The 27,008-nt window shown below is 34.5% G+C and overlaps 3 protein-coding genes across 10 annotated transcripts in view; 1 reads left to right on the top strand and 2 right to left on the bottom strand.

Moving 5' to 3' along the window:
• The window catches only part of LOC126691664 (probable histone H2B.3), a 69,053-nt gene that overhangs the window by 27,120 nt on the left and 14,925 nt on the right, over positions 1–27,008 (top strand). The window lies entirely within an intron of this gene.
• On the bottom strand, positions 491–2,442 carry LOC126691661 (inactive disease resistance protein RPS4-like). Its single transcript, XM_050386747.1, has 2 exons — positions 1,987–2,442; positions 491–1,900 (listed from the first exon to the last, which is right to left on the bottom strand). The coding sequence occupies exons 1-2, from the start codon at positions 2,440–2,442 to the stop codon at positions 1,616–1,618; spliced, it is 741 nt and encodes a 246-aa protein (XP_050242704.1). The 3' UTR covers positions 491–1,615.
• On the bottom strand, positions 3,377–16,564 carry LOC126691660 (disease resistance protein RUN1-like). Of its 6 annotated transcripts, XM_050386742.1 has the most exons (9): positions 16,355–16,564; positions 15,654–16,159; positions 10,472–11,591; positions 6,948–7,226; positions 6,460–6,703; positions 5,489–5,895; positions 5,066–5,206; positions 4,361–4,501; positions 3,377–3,510 (listed from the first exon to the last, which is right to left on the bottom strand). In XM_050386742.1, exons 2-9 carry the CDS (start codon positions 16,151–16,153, stop codon positions 3,487–3,489), a joined length of 2,856 nt encoding a protein of 951 aa, XP_050242699.1. In that variant the 5' UTR covers positions 16,154–16,159; positions 16,355–16,564; the 3' UTR covers positions 3,377–3,486. The 6 variants fall into 6 exon arrangements, with proteins under 6 accessions (XP_050242699.1, XP_050242702.1, XP_050242698.1 ...); XM_050386741.1 differs by lacking the exon at positions 3,377–3,510 and having other exon boundaries at positions 4,424–4,783; XM_050386745.1 differs by lacking the exons at positions 3,377–3,510; positions 4,361–4,501; positions 5,066–5,206 and adding an exon at positions 4,061–4,219 and having other exon boundaries at positions 5,630–5,895; positions 16,355–16,563.

The raw sequence follows: 27,008 nt of genomic DNA, 5'->3' as shown, positions 1-27,008 counted from the left end.
AAGATGGTGTACACAGTCCATCATTTAAGACAATTAGCAAGATACTTATCATATGACAACTGCCTCAAATCTTGATTTTCATTAACCATATTAACTTTTTAAAATATGTCATTGAATCTTCTTGTTTTCAGTCTCTCTCTCTTGAGATCCAACAAAAAAAGAGCCAAAATAGTCTTTTCCAATTTCCCCTACTCCAGTCTTTTCCAAACTGCAAAAGCAAAAGGAATTATCATGCAAGCCTTATAAAAATCACGAATCAAGAACAAAAAATACATAAAAATAAAAACTCATTCAGACATTTTCACAAACAATATATATGCACTCATTGATGAACTTGAATCTTCAATTAAGAACTAAAATTCCAAACAATAAAAATAACATTCTCAAATTCCTTAGCTACTTCATCAACTATAAAACCCAATGGCAATATCATCAATATTAATCCAACTAAAAAATTGCACATGGATGAATTTATTTATTTAAAAAAAAAAAAAAAACCTTCAATGTTGAAACAAATCAGAGAGTGGGTAAGAGAGATTGCAAAAATATTAATCTGCCCCAAAAAATCTCTTTATGGATGACTATCAATGAATAATTTCCTCAAATCTAAACTGTAAGAGTTAACCAAAAAAATCATTAGTGCAAACTGCAAAATATCAATGGCAGTAAAAGCAAGAAAAAAAAAAACTAAATTAGAATTCTTCAAGATGCAGAAACTTCCACTCCCCTTGTCTCTCTCCCTCAAATTTTTACAGAAAAAAAAATTTTAACAAATGATACCGATCTCATAGCGTGAATACACACAATTTACTTAAAAACCAATCTCAGTTTACTCAAAAACCAACAAAATTTACTCAAAGCGTGAATAGCAAATACACACAATCAGAGAACTAGGTTTTCAGTTTTCACATAGATAAAAGAAGGAACACTGATCAACCATAAATAGGATGCAAAAATAGGTTTGAACCATCTACATTAGCAAAATTTCTTATTAGAAGTGTAATAAGTGAAGCTTGAGAATTTATTTCCTTTCTGAATCATATTCTTAACTTGCCTAAGGTTTTATACTAAGCTTCTTGAAAGTGATGAAGGAAAACTAAAAAGACAACTGGACTATACTTGTTAAGTGACCAAACCAACTGTACGGCAAGAAAGAAAAGAAAATAAATTAGGATTAGACTTATAACAGGAAGTATGTTGGAGTTGGTCATTACCATTGGATGAAGAGGGAAATATTTCATTTTTTTCACATTAAATAAATGCTTAGTCATCATCAAACTCGTCATCACACTCATCACGGCTTCTCTTTGAATTGACATATCCATGATGGACACCATCCCAACCGTCATAAGTAATGACACGGCTACTACTGCAGCATTGTGCATTTGCTTGGTTTAACTCTTCCATCAGTTCCATGTCTTGCTCGTATACCAAACTGACCCCACATCGCTTCACAGGATTTGTTGGAAGAATGAAATAGTTTGAATTCGAATAATGTCCAAATACAACCTCAATCTGACTGCATTCACCATTCCCAACAGTACTAAGCCAATTATCACGAGACAAATACAATAACCAAACGTGGTCCCCGCTACATACCCCAATATAGAATTCTTTAAAGAAATAGTGACTGAGGCTTATCACCAATGGCTTTCACAAATGCTCTAAAACCACAAGTGAAATATGCCTCTTTATTGAAAAGAGCACATAGAATGAATCCCATCCACCTACTATTACACCAATTTGGAGACAACGCTACGCTTATTGAGTCCCCCCAACTTTGATGAGTTAACCACTGCGGAACTAAACAACCGGGAATAAAGATCTGAAATTCAGTATTAGATCCATCCTCTTTTCTTTTGGTAGCAGTTTCATATCCAGTTTTTTCACAAAAGAGTCCCTGTACCCAAAAAAAAAAAAAAAAAAAAAGACATTCCATTTAACAAGTGAAGAGAAAGAGTCAAAGAGAGAGAAAAAAGAGATTACCTGGAGGTAACGCTTCAATATTGAAAATGCCACTCCACCACTGCTCTCATCATACCCACGAAAAAATGGGGAAGAATTAGGTCGTGACAAACTGCTTTGTCTAAGCAGTCCTGGTGATGGTTCTAGCGAACAACAGCCTTCCATATTTATATATCTCACGGTTGATGGAAGCTCTGGCACTGATCGAAGCTTCTCGCAGCCGCGCAAATTAAGAGTTTCAAGTTTTGAAAGTTGACTGAAGATTGCAGGCAGGGTGACAAAATTGTTCCAACTTAGTGATAAATATTTTAACGAGGACAAGCAGCCTATACCATTAAGTTCTATTTCTTCAAGTTGAGAAATCTCATTCAATACAAGTGTTTCCAAACACTTTATTTTCCATAAGTTCTCTGGCAGGTTGGCAAGTTTTGAGCATCCGTATAGTTTGAACAATTTAAGAGACCTCAAACTATCCATGTTGCTTGGAAGGCATTTGAGATCTTTGCAGTCGATTAGACAAAAACTTTAAAGGGTAGTCAAACACTCGATTGATGAGGGTGGTATTTCCTCGATAGAAGGCCAATCCCAGTAAAGTTCCAATAGGCTTTTCATAGTTCCCTTAAATTCTGGAAACTTCTCGATTTTTGAAACAGAAAGAACAATAGACGTAAGGGACTCCATTTTAGCTGACAAGCTGGGAAGATTGGTAAGAGATTCGCAGTGAGACAGATTTAAACTTTTAAGCTCGCTGAATTGTCCAAACGATGGGTGTTACCCAACCAAATTAGTACACCATACCAGGCCTAGTACCTCAAGACTCGTAGCCTCTGAAAAGCTGGGAAGCTTAGTAAGAGATTCGCAGTGAGACAGATCTAAACTTTTATGGTTGCTGAGTTGTCCAAACAATGGCTGTAACCCAACCAAATTAGTGCACCATACCAGTCCTAGTAACTCAAGACTCGTACCCCTGAAAAGTTGGGAAGATTAGTAAGAGATGTGCAGGAAAACAGATTTAAACTTTAAAGCTTGCTGAGTTGTTCAATAGATAAGTGTAACCCAAACAAATTAGGGCACCATTCCAGGCCTAGTACCTCCAGACTCGTAGCCTCTGAAAAGCTGGGAAGATTAGTAAGAGATTCACAATGAGACAGATCTAAACTTCTAAGCTTGCTGAGTTGTCCAATAGATGGGTGTAACCCAACCAAATTAGTGCACCATCTCAAGCCTAGTACCTCAAGACTCGTAGCCTCTGAAAAGCCGGGAAGATTAGTAAGAGATTCGCAAAGAGACAGGTCTAAACTTTTAAGCTTGCTGAGTTGTCCAAACGATGGGTGTAACCCAACCAAATTAGTGCACCATTCCACTCAGGCCTAGTAGCTCAAGACTAGTAGCCTCTCGTAAACTCTGAAAAGCTGGGAAGATTAGTAAGAGATGTGCAGGAAAACAGATTTAAACTTTTACGCTTGCTGAGTTGTCCAATAGATGGGTGTAACCCAACCAAATTAGCGCACCATCTCAGGCCTAGTACCTCAAGACTCGTAGCCCCTGAAAAGCTGGGAAGATTAGTAAAAGATGTGCAGGAAAACAGATTTAAACTTTTAAGCTTGCTAAGTTGTCCAATAGATGGGTGTAACCCAACCAAATTAGTGCACCATGTCAGACCTAGTACCTCAAGACTCGTAGCCTCTGAAAAGCTGGGAAGATTAGTAAGAAATTTGCAGTGAGACAAATGTAAACTTTTAAGCTTACTGAGTTGTCCAATAGATGGGTGTAACCCAACCAAATTAGTGCACCATCTCAGGCCTAGTACCTCAAGACTCGTAACCACTGACAAGCTGGGAAGATTAGAAAAAGATGTGTAGTGAGACAAATCTAAACTTTTAAGCTTGCTGAGTTGTCCAAAAGATAGGCGTAGTTGTCCAAACGATGGGTGTAACCCATCCAAATTAGTGCACCATCTCAGGCCTAGTACCTCAAGACTGGTATCCTCTGAAAAGCTGAGAAGATAAGTAAGAGATTTGCAGGAAAACAGATCTAAACTTTGAAGCTCGCTGAGTTGTCCAATAGATGGGTGTAACCCAAACAAATTAGTGCATCATCTCAGGCCTAGTGCCTCAAGACTCGTAGCCTCTGAAAAGCCGGGAAGATTAGTAAGAGATGTGCAGTCAGACAGATTTAAACTTTTAAGCTCGCTGAGTTGTCCAAACAATGGGTGTAACCCAACCAAATTAGTGCACCCTTCCAGGCCTAGTACCTCAAGACTCGTAGCCTCTGAAAAGCTGGGAAGATTAGTAAGAGATGTGCAGCGAGACAGATGTAAACTTTTAAGCTTGCAGAGTTGTCCAATAGATGGGTGTAACCCAACCAAATTAGTGCACCCTTCCAGGCCTAATACCTCAAGACTCGTAGCCTCTGAAAAGCTGGGAAGATTAGTAAGAGATGTGCAGCGAGACAGATGTAAAATTTTAAGCTTGCTGAGTTGTCCAATAGATGGGTGTAACCCAACCAAATTAGTGCACCCTTCCAGGCCTAGTACCTCAAGACTCGTAACCTCTGAAAAGCTGAGAAGATTAGTAAGAGATGTGCAGCCAGACAGATGTAAACTTTTAAGCTTGCTGAGTTATCCAAACAATGGGTGTAACCCAACCAAATTAGTGCACCCTTCCAGGAGTAGTACCTCAAGACTCGTAGCCTCTGAAAAGCTAGGAAGATTAGTAAGAGATGTGCAGCGAGACAGATGTAAACTTTTAAGCTTGCTGAGTTGTCCAATAGATGGGTGTAACCCAACCAAATTAGTGCACCCTTCCAGGCCTAGTACCTCAAGACTCGTAGTCTCTGAAAAGCTGGGAAGATTAGTAAGAGATGTGCAGCGAGACAGATGTAAACTTTTAAGCTTGCTGAGTTGTCCAATAGATGGGTGTAACCCAACCAAATTAGTGCACCCTTCCAGGAGTAGTACCTCAAGACTCGTAGCCTCAGAAAAGCTGGGAAGATTAGTAAGAGATGTGCAGTCAGACAGATGTAAACTTTTAAGCTTGCTGAGTTGTCCAAACAATGGGTGTAACCCAACCAAATTAGTGCACCATTCCAGGCCTAGTACCTCAAGACTCGTAGCCTCTGAAAAGCTGGGAAGATTAGTAAGAGATGTGCAGCGAGACAGATGTAAACTTTTAAGTTTGCTGAGTTGTCCAATAGATGGGTGTAACCCAACCAAATTAGTGCACCCTTCCAGGAGTAGTACCTCAAGACTCATAGCCTCTGAAAAGCTGGGAAGATTAGTAAGAGATGTGCAGCGAGATAGATGTAAACTTTTAAGCTTGCTGAGTTGTCCAAACAATGGGTGTAACCCAACCAAATTAGTGCACCCTTCCAGGCCTAGTACCTCAAGACTCGTAGCCTCTGAAAATCTGGGAAGATTAGCAAGAGATGTGCAGCGAGACAGATGTAAACTTTTAAGCTTGCTGAGTTGTCCAATAGATGGGTGTAACCCAACCAAATTAGTGCACCCTTCCAGGAGTAGTACCTCAAGACTCGTAGCCTCTGAAAAGCTGGGAAGATTCGTAAGAGATGTGCAGTCAGACAGATGTAAACTTTTAAGCTTGCTGAGTTGTCCAAACAATGGGTGTAACCCAACCAAATTAGTGCACCATTCCAGGCCTAGTACCTCAAGACTCGTAGCCTCTGAAAAGCTGGGAAGATTAGTAAGAGATGTGCAGCGAGACAGATGTAAACTTTTAAGCTTGCTGAGTTGTCCAATAGATGGGTGTAACCCAACCAAATTAGTGCACCCTTCCAGGAGTAGTACCTCAAGACTCGTAGCCTCTGAAAAGCTGGGAAGATTAGTAAGAGATGTGCAGTAAGACAGATGTAAACTTTTAAGCTTGCTGAGTTGTCCAAACAATGGGTGTAACCCAACCAAATTAGTGCACCCTTCCAGGCCTAGTACCTCAAGACTCGTAGCCTCTGAAAAGCTGGGAAGATTAGTAAGAGATGTGCAGTGAGACAGATGTAAATTTTTAAGCTTGCTGAGTTGTCCAATAGATGGGTGTAACCCAACCAAATTAGTGCACCCTTCCAGGCCTAGTACCTCAAGACTCGTAGCCTCTGAAAAGCTGGGAAGATTAGTAAGAGATGTGCAGTGTGACAGATATAAACTTTTAAGCTTGCTGAGTTGTCCAAACAATTGGTGTAACCCAACCAAATTAGTGCACCCTTCCAGGCCTAGTACCTCAAGACTCGTAGCCTCTGAAAAGCTGGGAAGATTAGTAAGAGATGCGCAGCGAGACAGATCTAAACTTTTAAGCTTGCTGAGTTGTCCAAACGATGGGTGTAACCCAACCAAATTAGTGCACCATTCCAGGTCTAGTACCTCAAGACTCGTAGCCTCTGAAAAACTGGGAAGATTAGTAAGAGATGTGCAGCGAGACAGATCTAAACTTTTAAGCTTGCTGAGTTGTCCAAACGATGGGTGTAACTCAACCAAATTAGTGCAACATTCCAGGCCTAGTACCTCAAGACTCGTAGCCTCTGAAAAGCTGGGAAGATTAGTAAGAGATTCGCAGTAAGACAGATGTAAACTTTTAAGCTTGCTGAGTTGTCCAATAGATGGGTGTAACCCACCCAAATTAGTGCAACAACCAAGGTGTAGTACCTCAAGTCTCGGAACCCTTGAAAAGTCAGGTGTCCAAATTAGGTTCTCCGATGAGGAAAGATTGATGGACTTTAAGTTTCCTAAACACTGTAAAAAAGAAGGAAAAAAAAAACCATTAAACATAGAATTTAGTTTAATAAGTAAAGAATTCTTTGAAATTGAAACAACCTGTTTCTCAAAAAAAAAAAGAAAAAAAGAAAAAAGAAAAAAAGAAACAACCTTATTAATGAAAGGAGAAAGCTCAAATACACTGACACTATATTGTAGCTACACTTCAAAAAGAAAAGAGAAGTAATAAATAATAGAAAGGCAGTTAAAAGAACCAAATTACCTTTGCTCCTTCCCAAAGATATTCACATTTGCTATACTGCAAGTCAAGTTCAACAAGTTCCTTTGGTTGGAAACTAGATGGCAAACATTTTAATGAACAACATTTCCATGAAAGATGTCTTAGGCCATTAGGAACACGATTGAGAGCATTTGGGATGTGCAACTCATCAATTATTAGCAATCTAAGATTAGTCATCTTTGAAAAAACTTCAGGAAATTCTTCAAAGTTGAAACCTGCATTCCTTTTCTTGATGACTATGGCTTGAATTGCATTTGTTACCTATGATTTCAAAAGCAAACACTTGAGATTTTACACAAGCAAATGATAAAAATTAAAAACATTAGAATTACTACAGTAAAGCCTTCAAATGAGATAAAAATATCTACTCCCTCAATTTTCCATATATATAACCTCCTCTAAATTATTGGCATGCTCAAGAAGGCTGTGAATCGAACTCAAAATAATTTAATTGTTGCATTCCACTTCTCTCCCAAAACGGTGGGTCCAACTTTCAAATTTCATAATAGAAAATAGTAAGATGCACTACATGTTACCATTTGGCATTGTGATTTTGTGGAGAAAAAGAGCGACTTAAATGAAAATGTATAAAGATGGTGTATGGCTTTGCATTTTTAAGATAATACAATTCACGGAGTGTTTTTTGCTTTTCCATTACATTTACACACTACAACTTTTTCATATAGAAAATACTTTCTAGTTTCCACATATTTTATCAAACACTTAGGGTATGTTTGGTAAATGTTTTTCCATCTTATATTCTGTTTCCAAAAACAATTTTTTATTTTTGAGATTAAAAAATTTGTTTGGCAACCCAAAATGAACAAAAAACTAAAATCGTTCCCAAAACTCAATTTGTAAAGGAAACTAAAAACATGCAAAAAAACTGTTTTTAGTTTCTAGTTTTCAAAAGTTAATGAAAACACATATTTTATTTAATGAATCTGTCTCATTTAATGAGTTAGCATTAGAGTTCAAATCCTAGTAACAACATATTTTAGTATTTTTTTCTTCAAAAAACTATTTTTTTAATTTCAACTAATAAAACATATTTTTGATTTCAAAAATACAAGAAAATTGTTTTTTCTTTATATTCCCAAAAACAAGTTTTTGAAAATATTAAACAAAAATTGTTACCAAACATAACCTCAATTTCATTTTTAAAAAACACATTTTCAAAACACAATTTTTAAAATCATTACGCTTCAAAACACTTTTTTTTAAACATCACAAACCGAAACTAAGAGTCGCATTAGCAATTAATAGATCATAACACAACATCACATTTTAATTATAAAATGTATTACATATTAAGCCCTGTCTATATATCTATATATATAATAATAGGTGAAACTGAGAAAGACTCAAATTATAATTCCAAATTAGAATTTCAATTTTGCGCCATGTGTCCTAAATTATTTATTCTTAAAGAGTTTTATTTCTTAATTTTAGAATCAAATGTGAGACCACATCATAAATATTTATCCAAGTAAATGATTAGGTACAAAAACCAAAAAGTCTAGAACAAATAAATCGTAAAAAAAAAAAAAAGTGCTTCACAATAAATTTTTTTTTTTTTAAAACATAGACAATTTACATTTTATACCTAATAATATCCTTACAAAATTTTTTATAGAGTTAACAAAATATAAAAATGACTATAGAATTTAAATTATATATATAGGAATTATATTATGCATATTATTATATATCTTTAAGTGTATCCATGCATATGCATGGGGTTACAAGCTAGTTAGTAACTATTAGATATAGTACATCATATTTTAAAGATTTTATATTTTTTGAACAATTTCAATCTCGTACTGTCATACATTAAAACAATAAAGGAGCACTTCCACCTTCTACAAATTCATGGCCAAGTGGGGAAAAAAATAGGAAATGACAACATTACATTTTGAAGCGATGGAAGAAAGAAAATAAAGCCAATCGAATGAAGTTTTATTATTATTATTATTTTTTTATAGAAAAAATGTTAATATAGCCTTTTATTCTATGCAATAACCAAGAGATTAGTGATTGGGATTACATTAGGAAATATGAATTTAATTTAATAATTACTTAATCATACAATAATTTTAAAATATAAGAGCATTCACATCAGTCTATGTAAAATGTGATCTATGTAAAATAGACTAGGAGTCACATTTTAGCCAACCAACCCCAAAAACTACCCACATCATATCATTTAAAAATGTATAAAACATTTACAAAGCTACAGAGAAAATTTGGATCAGCTTGTGTATAATAGAAAATGTGTCAAATTTACACATTCAAGCCCCAAAACCACCAACATCAGTCAAGGTAAAGATATATAAATTTGCAAAGTTACAATAGTAACTGTGTATTTTACACGGTTACTGTAGCTTTGTATATCATTTATAAATTTTTTTTCTCTCATCTCATCAAATTCCCCTCTCTCTCTCTCTCTCTCGCTCTCTCTAGATAATAATAAACAAAGAATGAAGAATAATTATTTAAATAAAATAGAATGTATGATACATAATCTAATATGGGCGTTTTTGAAAATTGGTTTTGTAAAATAGAAAATGTAAGTTCTTGTACTAAAATAGATAGAAATTTTTGCATGAGTAGATGTGAATGCTCAACCATGTAAATATAGAGGTTACTCTCTCTCTCTCTCTCTCTCTCTCTCTCTCTCGGTTGCTCCCTAACCTGTACCAGTCAACCAACCACCATTACAATTTAATCATTCTATCACAAAACCCAATCGACCCGTCAACTGAAAAATCCAAATCAAACCCAACGGCAGCTCAAACCCATCAACCTAAACTCCAAAAAACCATACAACGGAGATCCATGGTGTGGGGGAACTTCGAATCTCACCATTGGTGTGTGGGGGAACTTGAAATCATCGACTAAGGTCGCCAAATTGGTTGTGGATGGATTTTGGGTTGATCTATGGTGGCGAGGTAGGTAGCGGTTATGTGAGAGAGTGATTTACATGTGTGTGCGTGTGTTTGAGAGAGAGAGAGAGAGAGAGAGAGAGAGAGAGAGATTCTTGAGTTTGATGGGTTTGGAAAGGAAGAAAGAGTGAAACTGATTGTGTGTGAGAGAGACTAGTTTTTTTTTTTTTTTTTTTTTTTTTTTTTTTTTTTAATTTAAGGAGATGTGATTTGGGAGAACTAATTAAAAAAAATGATAAAGAAATAGATTTTAATGAAGTGTAGTGTAAATAGATAATATGATACAGGTGTTTTTGAAAAACAGTTTTGTAAAATAAAACGAGTATGTTCTTTGTTAAAATAGACAACAAATTTTACACGAACTAAAGTGAATGCTCTAAGAAATCGTCATAGACAATATAATAGCATGTTAAATGAACATATTCTATATTTTTTTACTTAGATACTTAGGTAACCACTTACCTATTAAAGTTTTTTTTTTTAAGAACTAATTTATTGAACACAATTATGTCACTATACCTACTCAATCTTGTTTGCAAAAATAAAATTATAGCTTCTTACCATATTGTTCTCCAATACACGAAACAAGTCCTGCAAAAGCCACAGCCTACTTTGCTTTCCAAGCTCTCCACATGATTGTTGACGAACAATTTTTTGACCCATTTCTTTTAGTAGATCATGCATCCCCAAATACTCATTGTCATCGTCATCAGAATTGTTATCATTATATGTGAGAGTTAGGAGAGATTTGTCCATGAGAACTCTTATACCAATTATTGCATGAAACCCACAATTTTCTAATATACGTATTACATAATTTTTTCCTGAACCCGTAAAAAAACATGCAATATCTAAGAATATCTCCTTCCACATTTCCTCTAGTCCATCATAACTTATTTTAAGTATATCAAATATATCTATTGTAGGATCATTTTTTAAATATTCCAATGCACTTTGCCATTCATCTATTGTTCTTCCAATTAAAAAGGAACCCAAAGTAACAAGAGCTAATGGAAGGCCACTAGCATTTTTTACAACTTCTTGAGAGAGCTGCATATAACCCTCTTTGGGTTGCTCATTTTGGAAGGCTTCCAAACAAAAAAGTTTTAAGGCATCATCATTATTTAGTCCGTTAGGCTTATATATTTTAAGAACTCCATGTTTGACCAACACATGTTCATCTCTAGTTGTTATGATGATCCAACTCCCTAATCCAAACCAGTGATGCTCAGCCAAATTTTCTAATTGGTCCACGTGGTCAACATCATCTAGGACAAGTAGAATTTTTTTATGACGTAACCTATTCTTGATTATTTCAACTCCTTGATGAATATCCCGTATCTTTTTATTTCTTTCCCCCAAAATTTCTTCAAGAAATTGTTCCTGTAAATGAAGCAAACCACCTTTTCCCAACTTTTCCCGGACATTAGCAATAAAACCAGAAACTTCAAATTGATCAGAATACATATCATAAACAACTCTAGCAAGAGTTGTCTTTCCCATTCCCCCCATACCACAAATCCCTATCATGCAAACATTATTCCCAAAATCTAAATACAAAGGGATCAATTCTGCCATTTTAGATTCTATTCCTATGAGGTTTTTGTTTATTCTTGAGAATTTTAAACTCAATTTCTTCATCATATTTTCAACAATCTCTTGGATAAATTCTGACTCATGCCTGCAAAGAAGATATAAAATATTTATGTGATGGCCCAAACCTAATATAAAATATTATTTCTCACAATGTGTTAGATGAATTCTACCTCATGCCAATAAACAAGATAGAAAATAGTCACATGATGGTCCAAATCAATTAAAAAACCCCAGAGGAAGAAATATATTAGCCTCCTTGCTCAAACACATTTGAATTCATTTGCTCAAGTAATGTACATAGAACTACCCATATAAGAGCACAAGAGAATTACATGGACTAACTAACATGGATGTAACTACCCTTAGTGGAAATGTAAGTATAAAATAGCACAAGAGAATTACATGGACTAACTAACATGGATGTAAGAGCACATGGATGTAAGAGCACAAGAGAATTCTCATATAAGAGCACAAGAGAATTACATGGACTAACTAACATGGATGTAACTACCCTTAGTGGAAATGTAAGTATAAAATAAAGAACACCTAAGAGCTACATGATTCAGCTTGGTGGTATACATTCAGGAAGGAAATCCTTAAGAGCTGCATCTTTGATATATGAGTGAAGTACAAATTTTGTATTACAATGAACCCAAACAGATTTTAGGGGGGGGGGGGGGGGGTTGAGACTAAACTATCATATTAATTTGCAATTCAAGAAAAATTCAAGGCACTATATATATATATCTATATATATACACAAAAGTTACACATCAACAAAATTATTTTATATGAGAATTTTACATCCTTTTTAAACTTCGCTTGAGTGTACACAAGTTTGTTAAATTTGCCATAGACATTTAACAAATATTCAAAAAAAGCATTTTGCATCTTCCATTAAAATTATGATCAACAGTTGTCTTTCATATAGTAAAAACCCATCCATTATCATCTCCACTTTGAAATTTTGAGTAATTTCTTTTTCAATGTAAACTATCTATTAAACATTATCAAGGTCACTTTTTGATCTAGATTTCTCATATCTTGTGAACAACCATAAGTACATAACATTCATAGATATTAAATATAAGTATATAACAAGAAATTAATGTAACAAAATCACTATAAGCAACCACAAAATAATGGAGAAATTACACTTTTCCACCCTAAACTATACCCCATTTACACTTACTCCCTTTAACTACAAGATTGTATGATCACCCCTTAAACTAAAACTTGTGTAGCACTTTATCCCCTCCCATCACTTTCCCAGTTAAGTTAGATGGAAAACGTAGTCACGTGCAACTCATGCAACACTTTTTGACATGGAACTCACTAATGCCACCTAAAATGACTGAAATGCCCTTCACTATTAGTAACTTAAAAAGGGGAAAGAGAAAAAAGACACGACAACCAAGCACATAGTTTAATTTCTAACCAAATTGAATAAAGAGAAGTGAATCTCTCTCCAAAATGAATCCATAAGAGAAAGTGAGAAACCAAAAAAAAGATTGAATCATTCTCCAGAATCCCACACACTGAACCTAAATTCCCTTTCATTAAACCTAGATTGAATCTCTATTTCTCTTGCTTTGTGTATAGACTACATACATAATAACCTAACATGTAGGAACCACACACCCAATAACCTTGACACGGACCTGAACCCGATTACCCAACCACAACTAGCTGGTGACAAAGGGAGAAGCTAGTTGTACGATAACCCTAACCCAAACTCGTCAACAAGGAAGAGAAGAAGCTAGCTATACAAACTCAAAGGAACAACATGATCAGAAGTGGTTGTTCTCCCACCATTCTGACCATCACTATGGCATGTGCTAAGGTTAGGGTTTGGGTTTTAGCACCTTCTTCAATTGGCAATTATTGAGTGGTTTGTCGATTTGCTATTTGGGTGTGAGGGAATCAACCTAGAATTTTAACATTTAGGTCAGGGGTTTTCGTATCTAGCTACTTATGAAGCAGATGACCAAATAGAGAGTTGAATCGAGTGTGGGTTTGGCAAATTGGGATTAGGTTTATGTCTGAGTTTGATTTGATCTTGTAATCTTGGGTTTGCTGTTTGATCTCTTTGCGGCATAGTTCATTTTTCTGGGTTTGTTTTTCATCTGGATTTGTTGTTCAGCTCAATTGGTTTGTTGCTCGATCGCTCTGTGGCATATTTCATTTTATGGGTTTGTTATTCATTCAAATTCGTTGTTCATCACAGTTGATTTGTTGTTTGATCTCCTATGGCATAGTTCATTTTCTAGGTTTGTTGTTCATCTTGTTCATTTTCTTTTCTCTCTAACCAAACAAGATTTTAGGGAAAATTGGGAATTTGCTTTTAGGTTAAGGGGAATTGTGGTCATTTCAGGTGGGGACAAGTGTCATGTGACTCATGCTTTTCAATCCAACTTAACTAAGAAAGTGACAGGAGGGGGGAAAAGTGTTATATAGATTATAGTTTAGGGGGCTGATTATGAATTCTTGTAGTTCGGGGGTAAGTGTAAAATGAAAAATAAAAATCGGAGAAGATGAACCAAGCATTGAGCATGGCAACACCAACCCAAGTGCTTGACCATGCTGCAATGGACGAAGAGAAGAGGAAAAAGGAAATGAAATTGAGGGATGAATTTGTCCACAAAATACAAAATCTATTAAGTTGGGCAGAATCCTAATAGTTTCAATTCAGTCCAAACTTGAAGGGTATGGATATAATAATTGAAATTTTGTGAACTAAATTTGGGAAATCCCAAATCACAAAGAGTAAATTTTAATTTAACAAAACAAATATAATGCAGATAATAGATTCTTAAGTACAAGTTTTGTCGGGTTATTTAGTGACAAATTTTATGTACTTACTCTCTCATTTTTATGTAGTTTTCTGAGCATAATTGTATTTGGGATATAGTGCACTTAAGTATTGTCAAATTTGTTGGAGGAGCTTTTATTAAAGGGCAGTTGCGACCAGCTAGCTCGCAACCTAACTGGGTCTCAACTAGGCCACAAGCTGCATGTAGACAAAATGTCATGCACTTTAATATGTTTTTTCAGCTTTCTCAAATATGCCAAATAACACACCTTGTGCATGATGGACTTGAGAAATCAATGAGAGCTTAGTATATGCACTTAGAGAGAGTTCATTTTTATTCATCCCAAGCATTCCATCTTGTTGAGAAAGAGAGCCTTAGCCTAGTGCAAAAAATTCCTTCATCCTCTCTTCTCCATTTCTCTCACGAACGACATATACTTGAAAGAAATTTGTAATTTTCACATCCATCGCGAAACCTTGAGTGTTATACCCTTATTGAAGGATTGGAAATTATTTAGAGCTAATCTCAAATCCAAATCATATCGGTGGCTTTTCGTTGGCAGCTCAACAGTGGTCTCTCTAGTAATTTAGTTGAAAAAAGGACTCAGTACAGTTAGTTGCCAGCTAAAGCTTGGATGGCTCAAGTACTTATGGATATGGGCTTCGAGGGTTCATGATATTTCATGTACAACAACTATTAAGGCTAGTGGAGATTTCAATGGTGGTGTCGAGGGAGAGGTTTTCTATTGAGAGCTCCAATTTCCTCTTTGAAAACTCTTCCTAGTGTTTTTCGGGGGGGTTTGTCATTTCTTATTCTGTATCTTTCTTATTGCTTCTATTTATATATTTTGACTTTATTGTATGAATGCAATATTAAAATTAGGTTAATAACGTAAATTTGGTTTTAATGTTAGTTTAGGATTAACTGAGTATTAAGTCGTAAAATTGATTATGGGCCTAAATATGTACTTGGGTGTTAGCATCTAGTACTTTCATAGATCATCACAATAGATTTGTAATTCGTAGGAAGTTATGTCCTTATTATATAAAATTTAAAAAAAAATTATGTCCCTAAATAAAATAGTTCTTTTTTAATTATTGCAAAGAAGCGTACCTAAGTCCAAAGAAGAGGTCTCACTAAATAAAAAAAATAAAAAAAAAGGTCACATACTATTTCTAATAATATAACAAATTTAACAAGTATATGTTGCAATATTTCAATTCATGCATAATATGCTACATATTTTAATAACTATTTATATTATATACTTCATGATATATGAAATGAGACTGGGTGTTTATATATGAGAAATAAATTTGTCATGAAAATTATACCTGTCTTTCAAATCCCAACCAGAGAGATCAGCCACTACTCCCAAAGCAGTTCTCCACGTTTTCATTTTGTGTTCATCTAAGGCTCTTTTTTTGTGAGCATCAAATGCTTCTGCAAAAGTTCCTGTCTGTTTCCGCACATCAGATGGATTCACGTGGTAAAAAATTGGCACAACTACCAATCCTGTCTCTTCCACGCATCTAACAATATGCTCTAGTTCATCCAAGCACCATGTCGAAAATGCATAGTTTTTTGAGAGAATTACTATAGCAAATTTCGATTCCTGTATGGCTTTCACAAGCTCTTCTGAGATAAATCTTCCTCTCTCAAGGTTTTCATCATCCCTAAAGGTAAAAATGTCTTTCCTTGTCAGAGCATTATATAGATGATCCGTAAAGCTTGTACGGGTGTCCTCGCCTCTAAAACTGAGAAAGACATCGTATGTCCGCCGAGGTGTTGAAGAAGAAGACGGTGATGAAGTTGAGGCTCCTTGGGTGCTCATGGAAACCTGTAAATCTTGAGAGCTATAATATAGATCCACGAAAAATAAAAAATAAAAAAGAAGATACGTTCAATTAAATTGAAGAGAAATATATTAAAAGGAAAGATAAAAGAATTTGATGTGGATTTTTCATCTCAAGGGCGAAGTGAAAGGAAAGATATAAAAGTGATGAATATAAATGTGAGAAAATTGAGAACTTACCGATCGAAACTCTCCTGAAACAACGCCTGATTTAATTCCTACTAGATAAGTTTCCTGTTTAGTAAAGGAATGAATAGTGTTCTTTTTTATCAAAAAGAGAGAGGGTGGGTGGGTGAGATGCGAGGTAGGGGGAGATGGGGGTGAGATTTATTCCCAATTTCGCATCCCTTGTTCTGAGTCAAGTCAACAAGTCTTCTTTTTTTTTTTTTTTTTTCTAAGTCACATTTTCCGTTTCGGTAATTTCGCGGTGACCAGGCTATAAGTTATTAAATGTCTTTCGCTTTAAAAAATGCATCATAGCTGGTTTGTCTTTCGCTTTAAACAATGCATCACAGCTTCTTTTCCCTTAGAAAAATAATGCTTCACAGCGTGGCAAAGGTCAGAGTAACTTCGTGGTGACCAGCTGTGAAATACCGTTTAAATTTCTTGTCTAAATGGTAATAAAATACTAAAATTTGCTATAAAATTTAAATTACAAATGGCAAGTTTTAACTTTGTGCCAAATTTAAGAATAATTTTAGGGTCATAAATTATTTCACAATTATTTTGTTACAATTTTAAAGTTACAGATTGTAAGTAATTAACTATCATTTATGCATGAATTTATCATTTTTTTTCACCAATTACTTTTTGACATGTCATAATTGTGGCAAAAAGTTGTAAAAAATATTGTGGTTTTAGACTTTTTCAAAATTTAATTTAGAGTAAGAGATCCAAAGTTTAATTCCCACATTTAGGAGTATTCATGATGTAGTTATTTGGCAAACTTGCCATTGTACATTAGAAATCGGTTACCACTTCATTAACTCCACTCATGACAGCCAGCAATTAGTTCTTTGACCTTCCAATTTTTGGGCACTAGTGTAGCTTAGTTCAGTCAGCACAACCACAAATCCCACAAATTTCCCAAATCTAACCTACAACCAAAATCCACTAATTAAGCCCTCAAATCCTAAATCATACCCATAGATCTAACAAATCAAACCCACTTACCAAAAAATTAAACCCATATATCAAAACATCAAATCAAAGAGAAAATATGAAGGGTTAAAGAGACTCACATTTGATCGACCTTAATTTGCTTCAAATTCGCTACAGTTTGTTTTAGATATACTTTGATTATTTGGATTTATGGTATTGGCTTATTGGGAATGGTGTGGGTTTTTGGGTTCAATATGAATGTGGGTTTTTGGGCTTGGAATTTGATGAGAGAGAGAGAGAGAGAGAGAGAGAGAGATGACTACATGAGGAGGATGGGTTTTGTGAGATATACATACATATATCTTTGCGGTTCAGTTTGTGGTAAATACCATATTCAATTCCAACTTCACCGAACCAATGACAAAATGAGAGGTCGTCTCCGGTCACCTATTTCAGTTCAGTCAATCGGCTTGTTTTTCGGTGCGGCACCTCGATTTCTGTTCTTAGCTTCAGTGCAAATCAGTTGCTAAACACCACTACTCATAATGCCCCTTTCTTTTTTCAAAAAAAAAAAAAAAAATGCTTGAAAATCAATTCAGTCCTATAACTTTACTTTCATTTAATTAAGCCCTTTAAGTTTCAATTTTATTCAATTTAATTTTTTCCATTAGTCTTTGTCAAAATTGTGTGTTTGTGATCCTAAAAAAAAGATCTAGTTTTGATTTTTGTCAAAATTGTGTGTTGAGCCTTGATTTTTTCTAAAAGAGACTTTTATTAATTTTTCATGAAAATTAATATGAAGTATTAGTTTTTTAAAAAAGCATTAATATTTATGAAAAAATAATAATAATATTTTTCCTGAAAAAATCAAGGCTCAAGTCGTGTTTGAAAAAACTTAATATGTTTCTAAACAAAGTTTATATGAAAGCTAGTGTAAAAAAATTTCTCCAAACTAGGTTAGGTGGTACTTTATAAAGTTGGCATATGTACTTAACCTGAGTAAACCAAAACTCAACCCTCTCTCTCTCTCCACTGGTCCGTCTCTAAGGATATGTTTGTTTGGAGGTGAAATAGGGTAGGTACAAAACTTTTGAGATAAAATAGGAAAAAAAACTTTTTTGGAGTGTATTTGGTTGGGTGGAAAGGAAAGAAAATAAATGGTGGGACCCAAATGTTTTCTTCCCTGACCCATCAAAAAGTTTTCTCTCCAAAATGGAAAAAAAACTGAGTTGATTTCTGAAAAATGTTACTTTAGCCATGCTTTTACACTTCTACCCCTCTTTTAAAAAGCAATCAACTACACCAATCTTTTTTTTTTCCTCCCTTTCCAGTTTCCACAACGCCACAGCAACCAACCGAGTTGCTTGTTTTTTTTTTTTTCCCTTTTTGTCTTTTTCTCTCTTTATAACATGTTCAGCTTTTTTTTTTCCTTCCTTTTTTTTTTCCTTACGCGCGCACACACACACACACACACACACACACACACACACACATATATATATATATATATATATATATAATTGTGGGGTCAGAGAATTTATGACCCCGACCCACTTTACATTAGGACCCAAGGCCCGAGCCGAGGAGAGGCATTACCGAGGACATACAATGAAAGTCCAAATGGCCTATGGATATAGCCGAGGACGATTTTGTCCCCTGCATCCCAAAGCGCTCCTAAAAGAAAGGGCGAGCACAGTGTAGGAGTGGCCCAAGTAAAAGGCTGCCAATACTGCAATTAAGTACTCTGCGCCTGACAGGTCCATGTTCTTCACCATGCTCTTCAGCTTTTACAACCACCCCCAACCACTTTGGGTATGGGCTGAAAAGACAAGTACCAGCCCTAAAAAGTGAAACCTACATGTGGACGCATAAGAAAGGGGAAAAGCTAGTATAAAAGAAGGGGAAAGCAGCTAAGAAGAGGGGGGGAAAAATCGTCTCCCGGACCATGGTGCCCAGAAAAGGGAAGAAATAATAAAAACATTAAGCTCAATGGACAAGGTCCATGGACTTAGTTCACCCCTGTGCGTCCACCATGAACACCATGACTAACCACTGTTCGGTGACTAAGGCCTAGCCTTTCAGCCCACTCTCTACAAATTTTATTGTTTGGGCCTTTAACGTACTAACCCAATACCAGTTTGTGTGTTGTCCATTCAACTCTGGTTTGCTTGGCATCAGTTTTAACTTTTAGCTTTTAGTTTTTATCTCTTTTATATAGCTTTTTAAAAACTCATGTTTTCCCACTTCTTATCACTTTTTTCCACTTTTTGTCACTTTTTCCAAGGTAGAAGTATACTTAAGTTGCATTTGGGATAGCTTATATTGGCTAGCTTATCTTACTATTTAGCTTATTTTTACTACTATTTAGCTTATTTTTACTACTATTCATGGGTTTCATTGCACTTTTTGGTACTATTTATGAGTTCTATTGTACTATTTCAACAGACTTTTAGCTTTAACTACAGTACTTTCAACAAAAAAGTTTTTAATTTTAGCTAAGTTATTCCCAAACGGACCCTTAAGCACACTTTCAATAAAAAGTTTTTAGGAAAAAATTAAATAAGTTGTTCTTAAACGAACAATTTGAAATCTAATCTAAAAATCACCATCAAATATCCTTTCACTGGCTTTACATCAACTTAAATCCAACTATACATTTATTAGGAGCGAACGCTATAAATTGGAACTTTCTTCAACTAAGCATTCAAAATTTGTTTAGTCTTAATAAGTCTAGAATGTTTCACTTACCACTAGAGGACAATTATTCGATTTTCATAGGATGAGATATGTGTAACCACTTCTGTCTGTTTGACCATTTTTTTTTTCCTTATTTAGGTAAAAATCCTCCCTATTTAGCTAACAATCAAAGTATAAATAGAACATGAGCATCATCCTCTGCATTCATTTCAATCATTATCATCTCCATATACGTAAAAACTTGAGTTAGTATGATACTATAATCAAAACAAAAAATAATAATAATTCACTCATTAATCTATATGTATATATAAAATCGAAGCCTCTGAAACTCCCACAATTTTCCATGTCAGCACAATATTTAAATAAAATTATCATTTTATTTAAATAAAATTATTTTTGTTTAGTCCAAAATTAACAAGGAGTGAAACTCTATCTCCTTAATAAGTCCAACTTAAACTCAAACTCAACATTATCAACTCTATCTCTCTAACAAGTCCAACTTAAACTCAAACTCATCATTATCATTTTTTTAAAACAAAATTAGACAACAATCTGAAACAAGGAATTGGGCTTGAGTCTCATTTCAGCATTGCTCCAAACCTTGCTTACGTGGGATCTTCTATTGATACTCTTGCTTCCATAGGATTGCCCATATGGATGATAGAACTTGATATTAGTGCCTTTGGTCAACAGGTAACTAAGATGCTCAAGAGGCAAAAGTATGGAACTTTTTAAAACCAAAGATATTTACTTTTTATTAAATCTATAAAACTTCACCACAATTTTTTTTAACTTTACAGTTTTTCATATTTATATTTATTTTTTTTATATTGTACATGGCAGATAAAGCGTCCCTATTTTTTTTGGAGAAAAATCAAAGCTGTAACTTATGTCTTCCAGCCTAGAGAATGACAAATTTTTTTTTGATATGTTATATATAAATTTGGTGAATTTGGTTTGGTTTTGAAGTAGAATTTGAGGATTCTATAAATTTGGAAGTTTCAAGTATTGGGGTTTTTGATATTTGCTTCTCAGTAGGTTGATCTTAATTATTCACCTTAAATGCTTTTTATTTAGGTTCATATAATTTTTTGGTTTCTTATTAAAAGCTATGATTTTTGGTTGATTAATTATTTGTTTGGATTCAACATAAAAGATAATGGAATTAAGTATTATAATTTTGTTTGGATTCAACATAAAAGATAATGGAATTAAATATTATAATTTTGATATTGTTCTATGTTTTGAATTGTTTATATTGTTATTACTACAAGAAAGTCATATTGCTACTCAAATTTGAAACTTAGTGTGTTTTCCTCATATCATGGTCTTTGTTTATATATTTGCAAATTATATTTTTTTGAGTGTGTATGTATATATAACTATTGGGAGTTTTGCTTTATTAATTTAAGAATTGTAAATTGTTTTGTAGGTTTCGGTAACTATGCACTTGCAACTCAATAACGTTCAATGTTAGACAACACTTCTAAACTACGGAAAAATATAGAAGTTAAATATTTCTTCATTTAAAAAAAAAAAAAAAAAACTAGCAAAATGTCTATTTACTCATTGTTGGATTTTTTTTTTCCAAAGTCAATAGCTTTTCCGTGTATCGCACGGATTAACGACTAATAATCAATATAATCGAAGTTCCTCCTTGTCTTCTCAGTTTTCTAGAAGACACGGCACCAATGATTATGAAGTATAGACATAGTAGAAAAAGAAGTACTATACAGACTATAGCTTTCACGTTTCAAATATTTACGATGAAAAATTCTCTTGTTTTTGCTAGGACAACACAAGGTGAATATGAAAATTAGCAAAATGCTTGAACGTTTACAAATGGGATAACAAAATAGGTCTGAACCATCTATCTTAGCAAAATCCTTAAAGTTTGAAATCACGAAAACCTCATGAAACGACATCGGAGTGGGCATTGTTACTTCTAAGAATTTAAATAGTAACAAAAATTGTTTCCTTTACTATATCTATATATTTACTAAACAAAGAAGCTGAGCTGGGAAAGTTAGCACTCAAAAAATTTAGATATAAAACAACAGAACAACTTTATCTTTGCTTTCTCATCATCTAAAGAGGGATTAAAGAAAGTTTTAAAAACAAATTTTAAATTTTAAAATTCTAAGAATTCATACAGAGCATTGCTTAAGAAAAGAGACAACCTTGCAGATGCGGATATCGACAGAGAGGCTTGAATGATTCATCGTAAAAAAACTTTTGTTTTTAGGCATATATTGACATGATTTAGGTAGGTGACAATTGATAAATTGATAATGAGATACTATTTGTAATTTAATTTGGAATAAAAAAAAAAGCATATGTTTGTATAAATTTATCATTTTTATTTCAATTATAATTTGTGTACTTACGCACATACTAACATAATTTAGCTGAGGTTTAGAGTTCAGTCAAACACAAAGGTAGTCTAGTTTCAACTTTCAACCATATCAAAGTTTGGACAGCTCAATACATAATTGAGCTGAACAATTTTGCAACTTTACCATACATATATTGCATTCATGATTGGTAAATCCAAAGGTGTGCCTTCTATTCTACGCTGATAAAAGCAGGGCATTGGCACAAATGCAGAAGCCATTGGAAGGAAAAGAAAGGTGAACTCTCCCATTTGATAGCACGTTAATTTGGTTGGTCTGAACAATCAAGTCCAATAAGTGGCAAGCCACAATCAAGAAGTGGTTGGTCTAATTGTAAAAACCTAAATGAAATATGCTAATAATATCCTAACACATATTTAGAAACCTAAACATCATTTTTATGGCTTAATCACTTTTGGTCTAAACTACTAATTAGTGAAGTATAAGTGATTAACCAATTTCCATATATCAAACACAAATCTACTATAAACTAAACAAGTAAATAACAAAATGGAAATAAGGTAAATGAAAGCAAATCAACACCAAACACAAAGAAGTGTTTAGGAAGAGGAAAACCTGAGACTCGAGCAAAAAACCTCTCCCCCTACCATAACGTCAAAAATCTCTGTTAGGTAAATAATTGCAATACAATAGACATCTTGACTCCTCCAAACCCCAACTAGTAACCAACTACTTTTACCTCACTTGCCGGAGACACCTCCATTGAACCACCAGTAGACAACCACTAATAAGATTGAATTTGAGATAGTTTCCTATATTTCCACAACTTCACTAATATCTCACCATGATCTGTGTGTGTATGAGATGAAGTGAATAAAAATCTCTCTCAAAGTATGAGAGGGATGAAGAGAGGATGAGAGTTTCTTGGCTCAAAACTAAAAGCTTTCTTTTTTCTTACAAGGTGACTAGATGGATAATAAGACTAATGTGTAGAGATTAAGTTATACTCTGATCATTCTCTCTTGCCACATTCAACATACACATAATGTGTGTGTTGGCATTTTTACAATGGACAGAAAAAAATCATAAAACAGAACAATCTGATTATGCAATTTGTGACATTGTCACAACTTGGTTGGTCGCAAGATGCCTAGTCAACACTTTGATCTAATTCTTCTGTCACATGTCACTCGCAAGCTGAGCAAGTCACCTGAGGTCGTGAGTTGGAACAAAATGCAACTTTCATAAATATCACAAGGCTCAAGTACTTTTTACCCCAAATACAATTAAGCCCAAAAAGATACATTAAAATGGGACAAAAAAATACACATAAATTTGTCATTGAATAAAGCCAATTAAAAACATGAAATTTACAATCTCCCTCTTTGCTATTCTATGACAAAATACACCTATACAAACTTTGAACTTAAATGTGAATTAGAAACCTAGGAACAACAAAAGACTTACACCTAACTCTAATGACTATAGCAAAACTTGAACTTGAAAACCACTGAACTTAAGGCAAGTAGAATAAAGTAAAAAAGAATAAACAAATACAGTGCTATCAAGTATATATGAATGATATGCATGAATGAAACTTGATCAATCAAACAACAACCATTTTTTTTAAATGACTACAATGATCAAAACACCAAGTAGTGATCATCCAAACATGCAATCAATTAAGCACACAAGCACAAGATAATTGCATGTCAAACATTAAAGGACAATGTAATGAAAATAGTTAAGCATAATATAAGTTTTAAATCCAAAACACCACAGAAGTCAAATAGGCCTAAACACAGCCATAAGTACATACCAGCAACTAGAGTTATAAAGACTATAAATAAAAACTAGATAAAAACAGTATGCGTATAAAATAAGTTACAACAAAAAGAAACGAGTTACATTTGGTGTAGCTAGTCAATCTTCTCTCCTCCTGACTATGTACTCCCCCTTTTGTGAGGAATCCGTCTAAGTAAAAGAAGTCAACATGTAATGCTCTCCCCCTTTTTGGCAGAATAGGTAAAGGTAGTCCTCTAATCCTCCGCAAAAGGTGAAGGAGGAGGTGGAGACGGAACATGTAGAAATTGCTCAATTCAATCAACCCTTGAGTCAAGAACATCAAGTTGAGTGTATATGTCAACAAAGTGAGAAGCCACATGGGAGAAACCCGTTGCGAATCCACATGGTAGAAACCTAATGTGATTTGAATCGATAAACTTTGCTTGGATATCAGGCATATCAAATGGAAGAGGGGCACCCTATTCTACCATCCTTTCAATCTCCGCATCAAGGTCAACATTGGCACCACCAAATCCAAGGGCCTCTTGGTGACTAGAAGAACATTTCTCTTTATTCTTCTCAATATGTGCACAAATCCTTACAAGAATGGAGATGCTGATCGGTCCAACATGGGGAAGAGTTGAATAACATCAGGACAGTTCACCGAAAAATAGTCACAAATCTTGAGCACAAGAGAGGGAAATAATAAGCCAATTCTGGAAGAAGTTTAGGACCCTTCTTGACAAAAACAACGATAGATGTGGTAGCAGATGTCTATGGAGACGCACTTGATAAGATCATAGAGAAACCTTGAACAACCGGAGTTGAGAGTTGTTAAATGATCAATAGGATATAGATTGGTGCCCATGATGGTGAGCAAAGCCTTATTCTCAACCGAGAAACCTCTAGTCATTATAGAACTACATCCAGGCTGACACCATCCACCAAGGAATGATGCGACTTAATCAATATTGTGGAGAAGTAGGCTTCTGTCTCGACTCTTGGAAGAAAATTAATAACAATGATACAAGATATGTCACCCGGCGTGAGTTCAAAATGAACACCTCTAGAATAGCATAAAAGACTCTCAATACCTCTAAGATTTGCATATAACTCTCAAACTAAATTTGCTGTGTATCTAGACTTGGAAAAAATGAAATAAACCTTTCTCAATGCTGAAAAGAGCTTAGTGGTAAATGTACGGTCAGTCTCGGATATGCATTGCAAAGTAAGGTCAAGCACCCAGCTTCTCCTTCCCGAGTATGGAAAGCCAACAAGGCATTATAAATTTTAGTTCCATTTGGTGGAGGAGACATTAATCCCCCTTCAAATTTGGGTCCTCTGTCTAACCTATAGAAAGAGTAAGGGAAAATTGGTCAAAACAAACCGAATGGCAGGTCTGCTGATTAAACCAAATTATTAATGAGATATGAGAAATCACCTAAAAGAAGTTTCGTCTGCTTCAATTCTACAGATCTTGCTCGATTTCTCATCAGCAAGAGGAATCATGCTTCATTCTAGCATTCACCATCAGCACCCAGACGGATTAAAAACCATATGAAACATACATAACATGGTCAACTTTTTAAGTTTTTCATAACCACCTCATCAACAATCAACCTAAAGTAGATTCAATAGCAAATCACATGATGACAACCAAAATTGCAAATGAACTAGGTGGCATCATGCAGTGGCAAATTAATGACAGACCTCTTTCTCATGCCATACCAACTCACCATACAAGCCTAACTTCACAGCATACTTTAAACTTTTAAGAGTAATCCTAATAATGATGCTGGAAGAATCTTACAGAACTAGGATGCACAACAAACAAATCATAGGACAGCTAGAAATACAAGTTAGAATAGGAAACAATAATACGAATCAAATTATATACACTACAAAATTCATCAATTACTATAGTCAATTGCCATCACAATCTCTCTCTGAACAGTAAAACAGCTCTTTATATTCTATAATGGGTTAACAATAAGGAAAATCCAAGGCAGAATTGAATTATGAATAAAAATTGGTGAAGCTTTGAAGGGGACAATCAACCATGTCAATAATAGCTCTTCTATCCACTGAGGAAGCAATGCACAAATCATAGTATACTCTAATAGTATTCAATTCCATGTCATTTTATCCATCCGTAGAGGGTCATATTAGCAATATCATTCAAATGAGTCAACCAGGATCACACCTGAAAGCAAATACAAAATTTGTTGTACCTAAATATCTCCACACTAATTTCTTATTTAGATGACATTTTTCTAGACAATGTTTCCTCTAAACTAATTTGAAGGGATGTCCTTCAACTTAATATGTGATGATCAGACAATCCTAAATGTGTATTTTTTTTACAATTTCTTAAACAAGCTATATTGCTTATTAGGACAAGTGAATAATTATTTGAATTGTCACGTATTATTTTGGAGGAGAATTCTATTATGTTTTCATCATGTAAATGATGAGTTTCTTTTTTCACTAGCTGATGATGATAAGGGACAATGGTGATGATAACATAACAAGAACGAGATGCACGCAAGCATTAAACTGATTGGCTTATTTCAAATTAGTATATTACACTAAACAACACATCTTTATTTTTTGTTGGTAGAGAAGGCTAATACTAACAAAAACTACTCGCCAATGTTAACAAGTACAATTCTGGGGATTAGAAAAAATATCTTCAGCTTGACTATGAGCCAATCAAGCCAAAGCATCAACACTGTAGTTAGCCTCCATAAACATATACAATATCATTTTACAAGAAAACTGGTGGAAGAGACCTATAATCAACAATGAGGCAAATAAACTAAGATTAGTTTTCACCTAACCCTTTAGGAAGGACCATCACTAGAGCATCTAATTCTACAACCAAACTAGTGAAC

Source organism: Quercus robur, chromosome 7 (genome assembly GCF_932294415.1).
Source record: "Quercus robur chromosome 7, dhQueRobu3.1, whole genome shotgun sequence".
NCBI classification, from domain to species: Eukaryota; Viridiplantae; Streptophyta; class Magnoliopsida; order Fagales; family Fagaceae; genus Quercus; species Quercus robur.
Note: the sequence above shows the minus strand (reverse complement) of the source record. Positions and strands in the feature narration are given on the sequence as shown.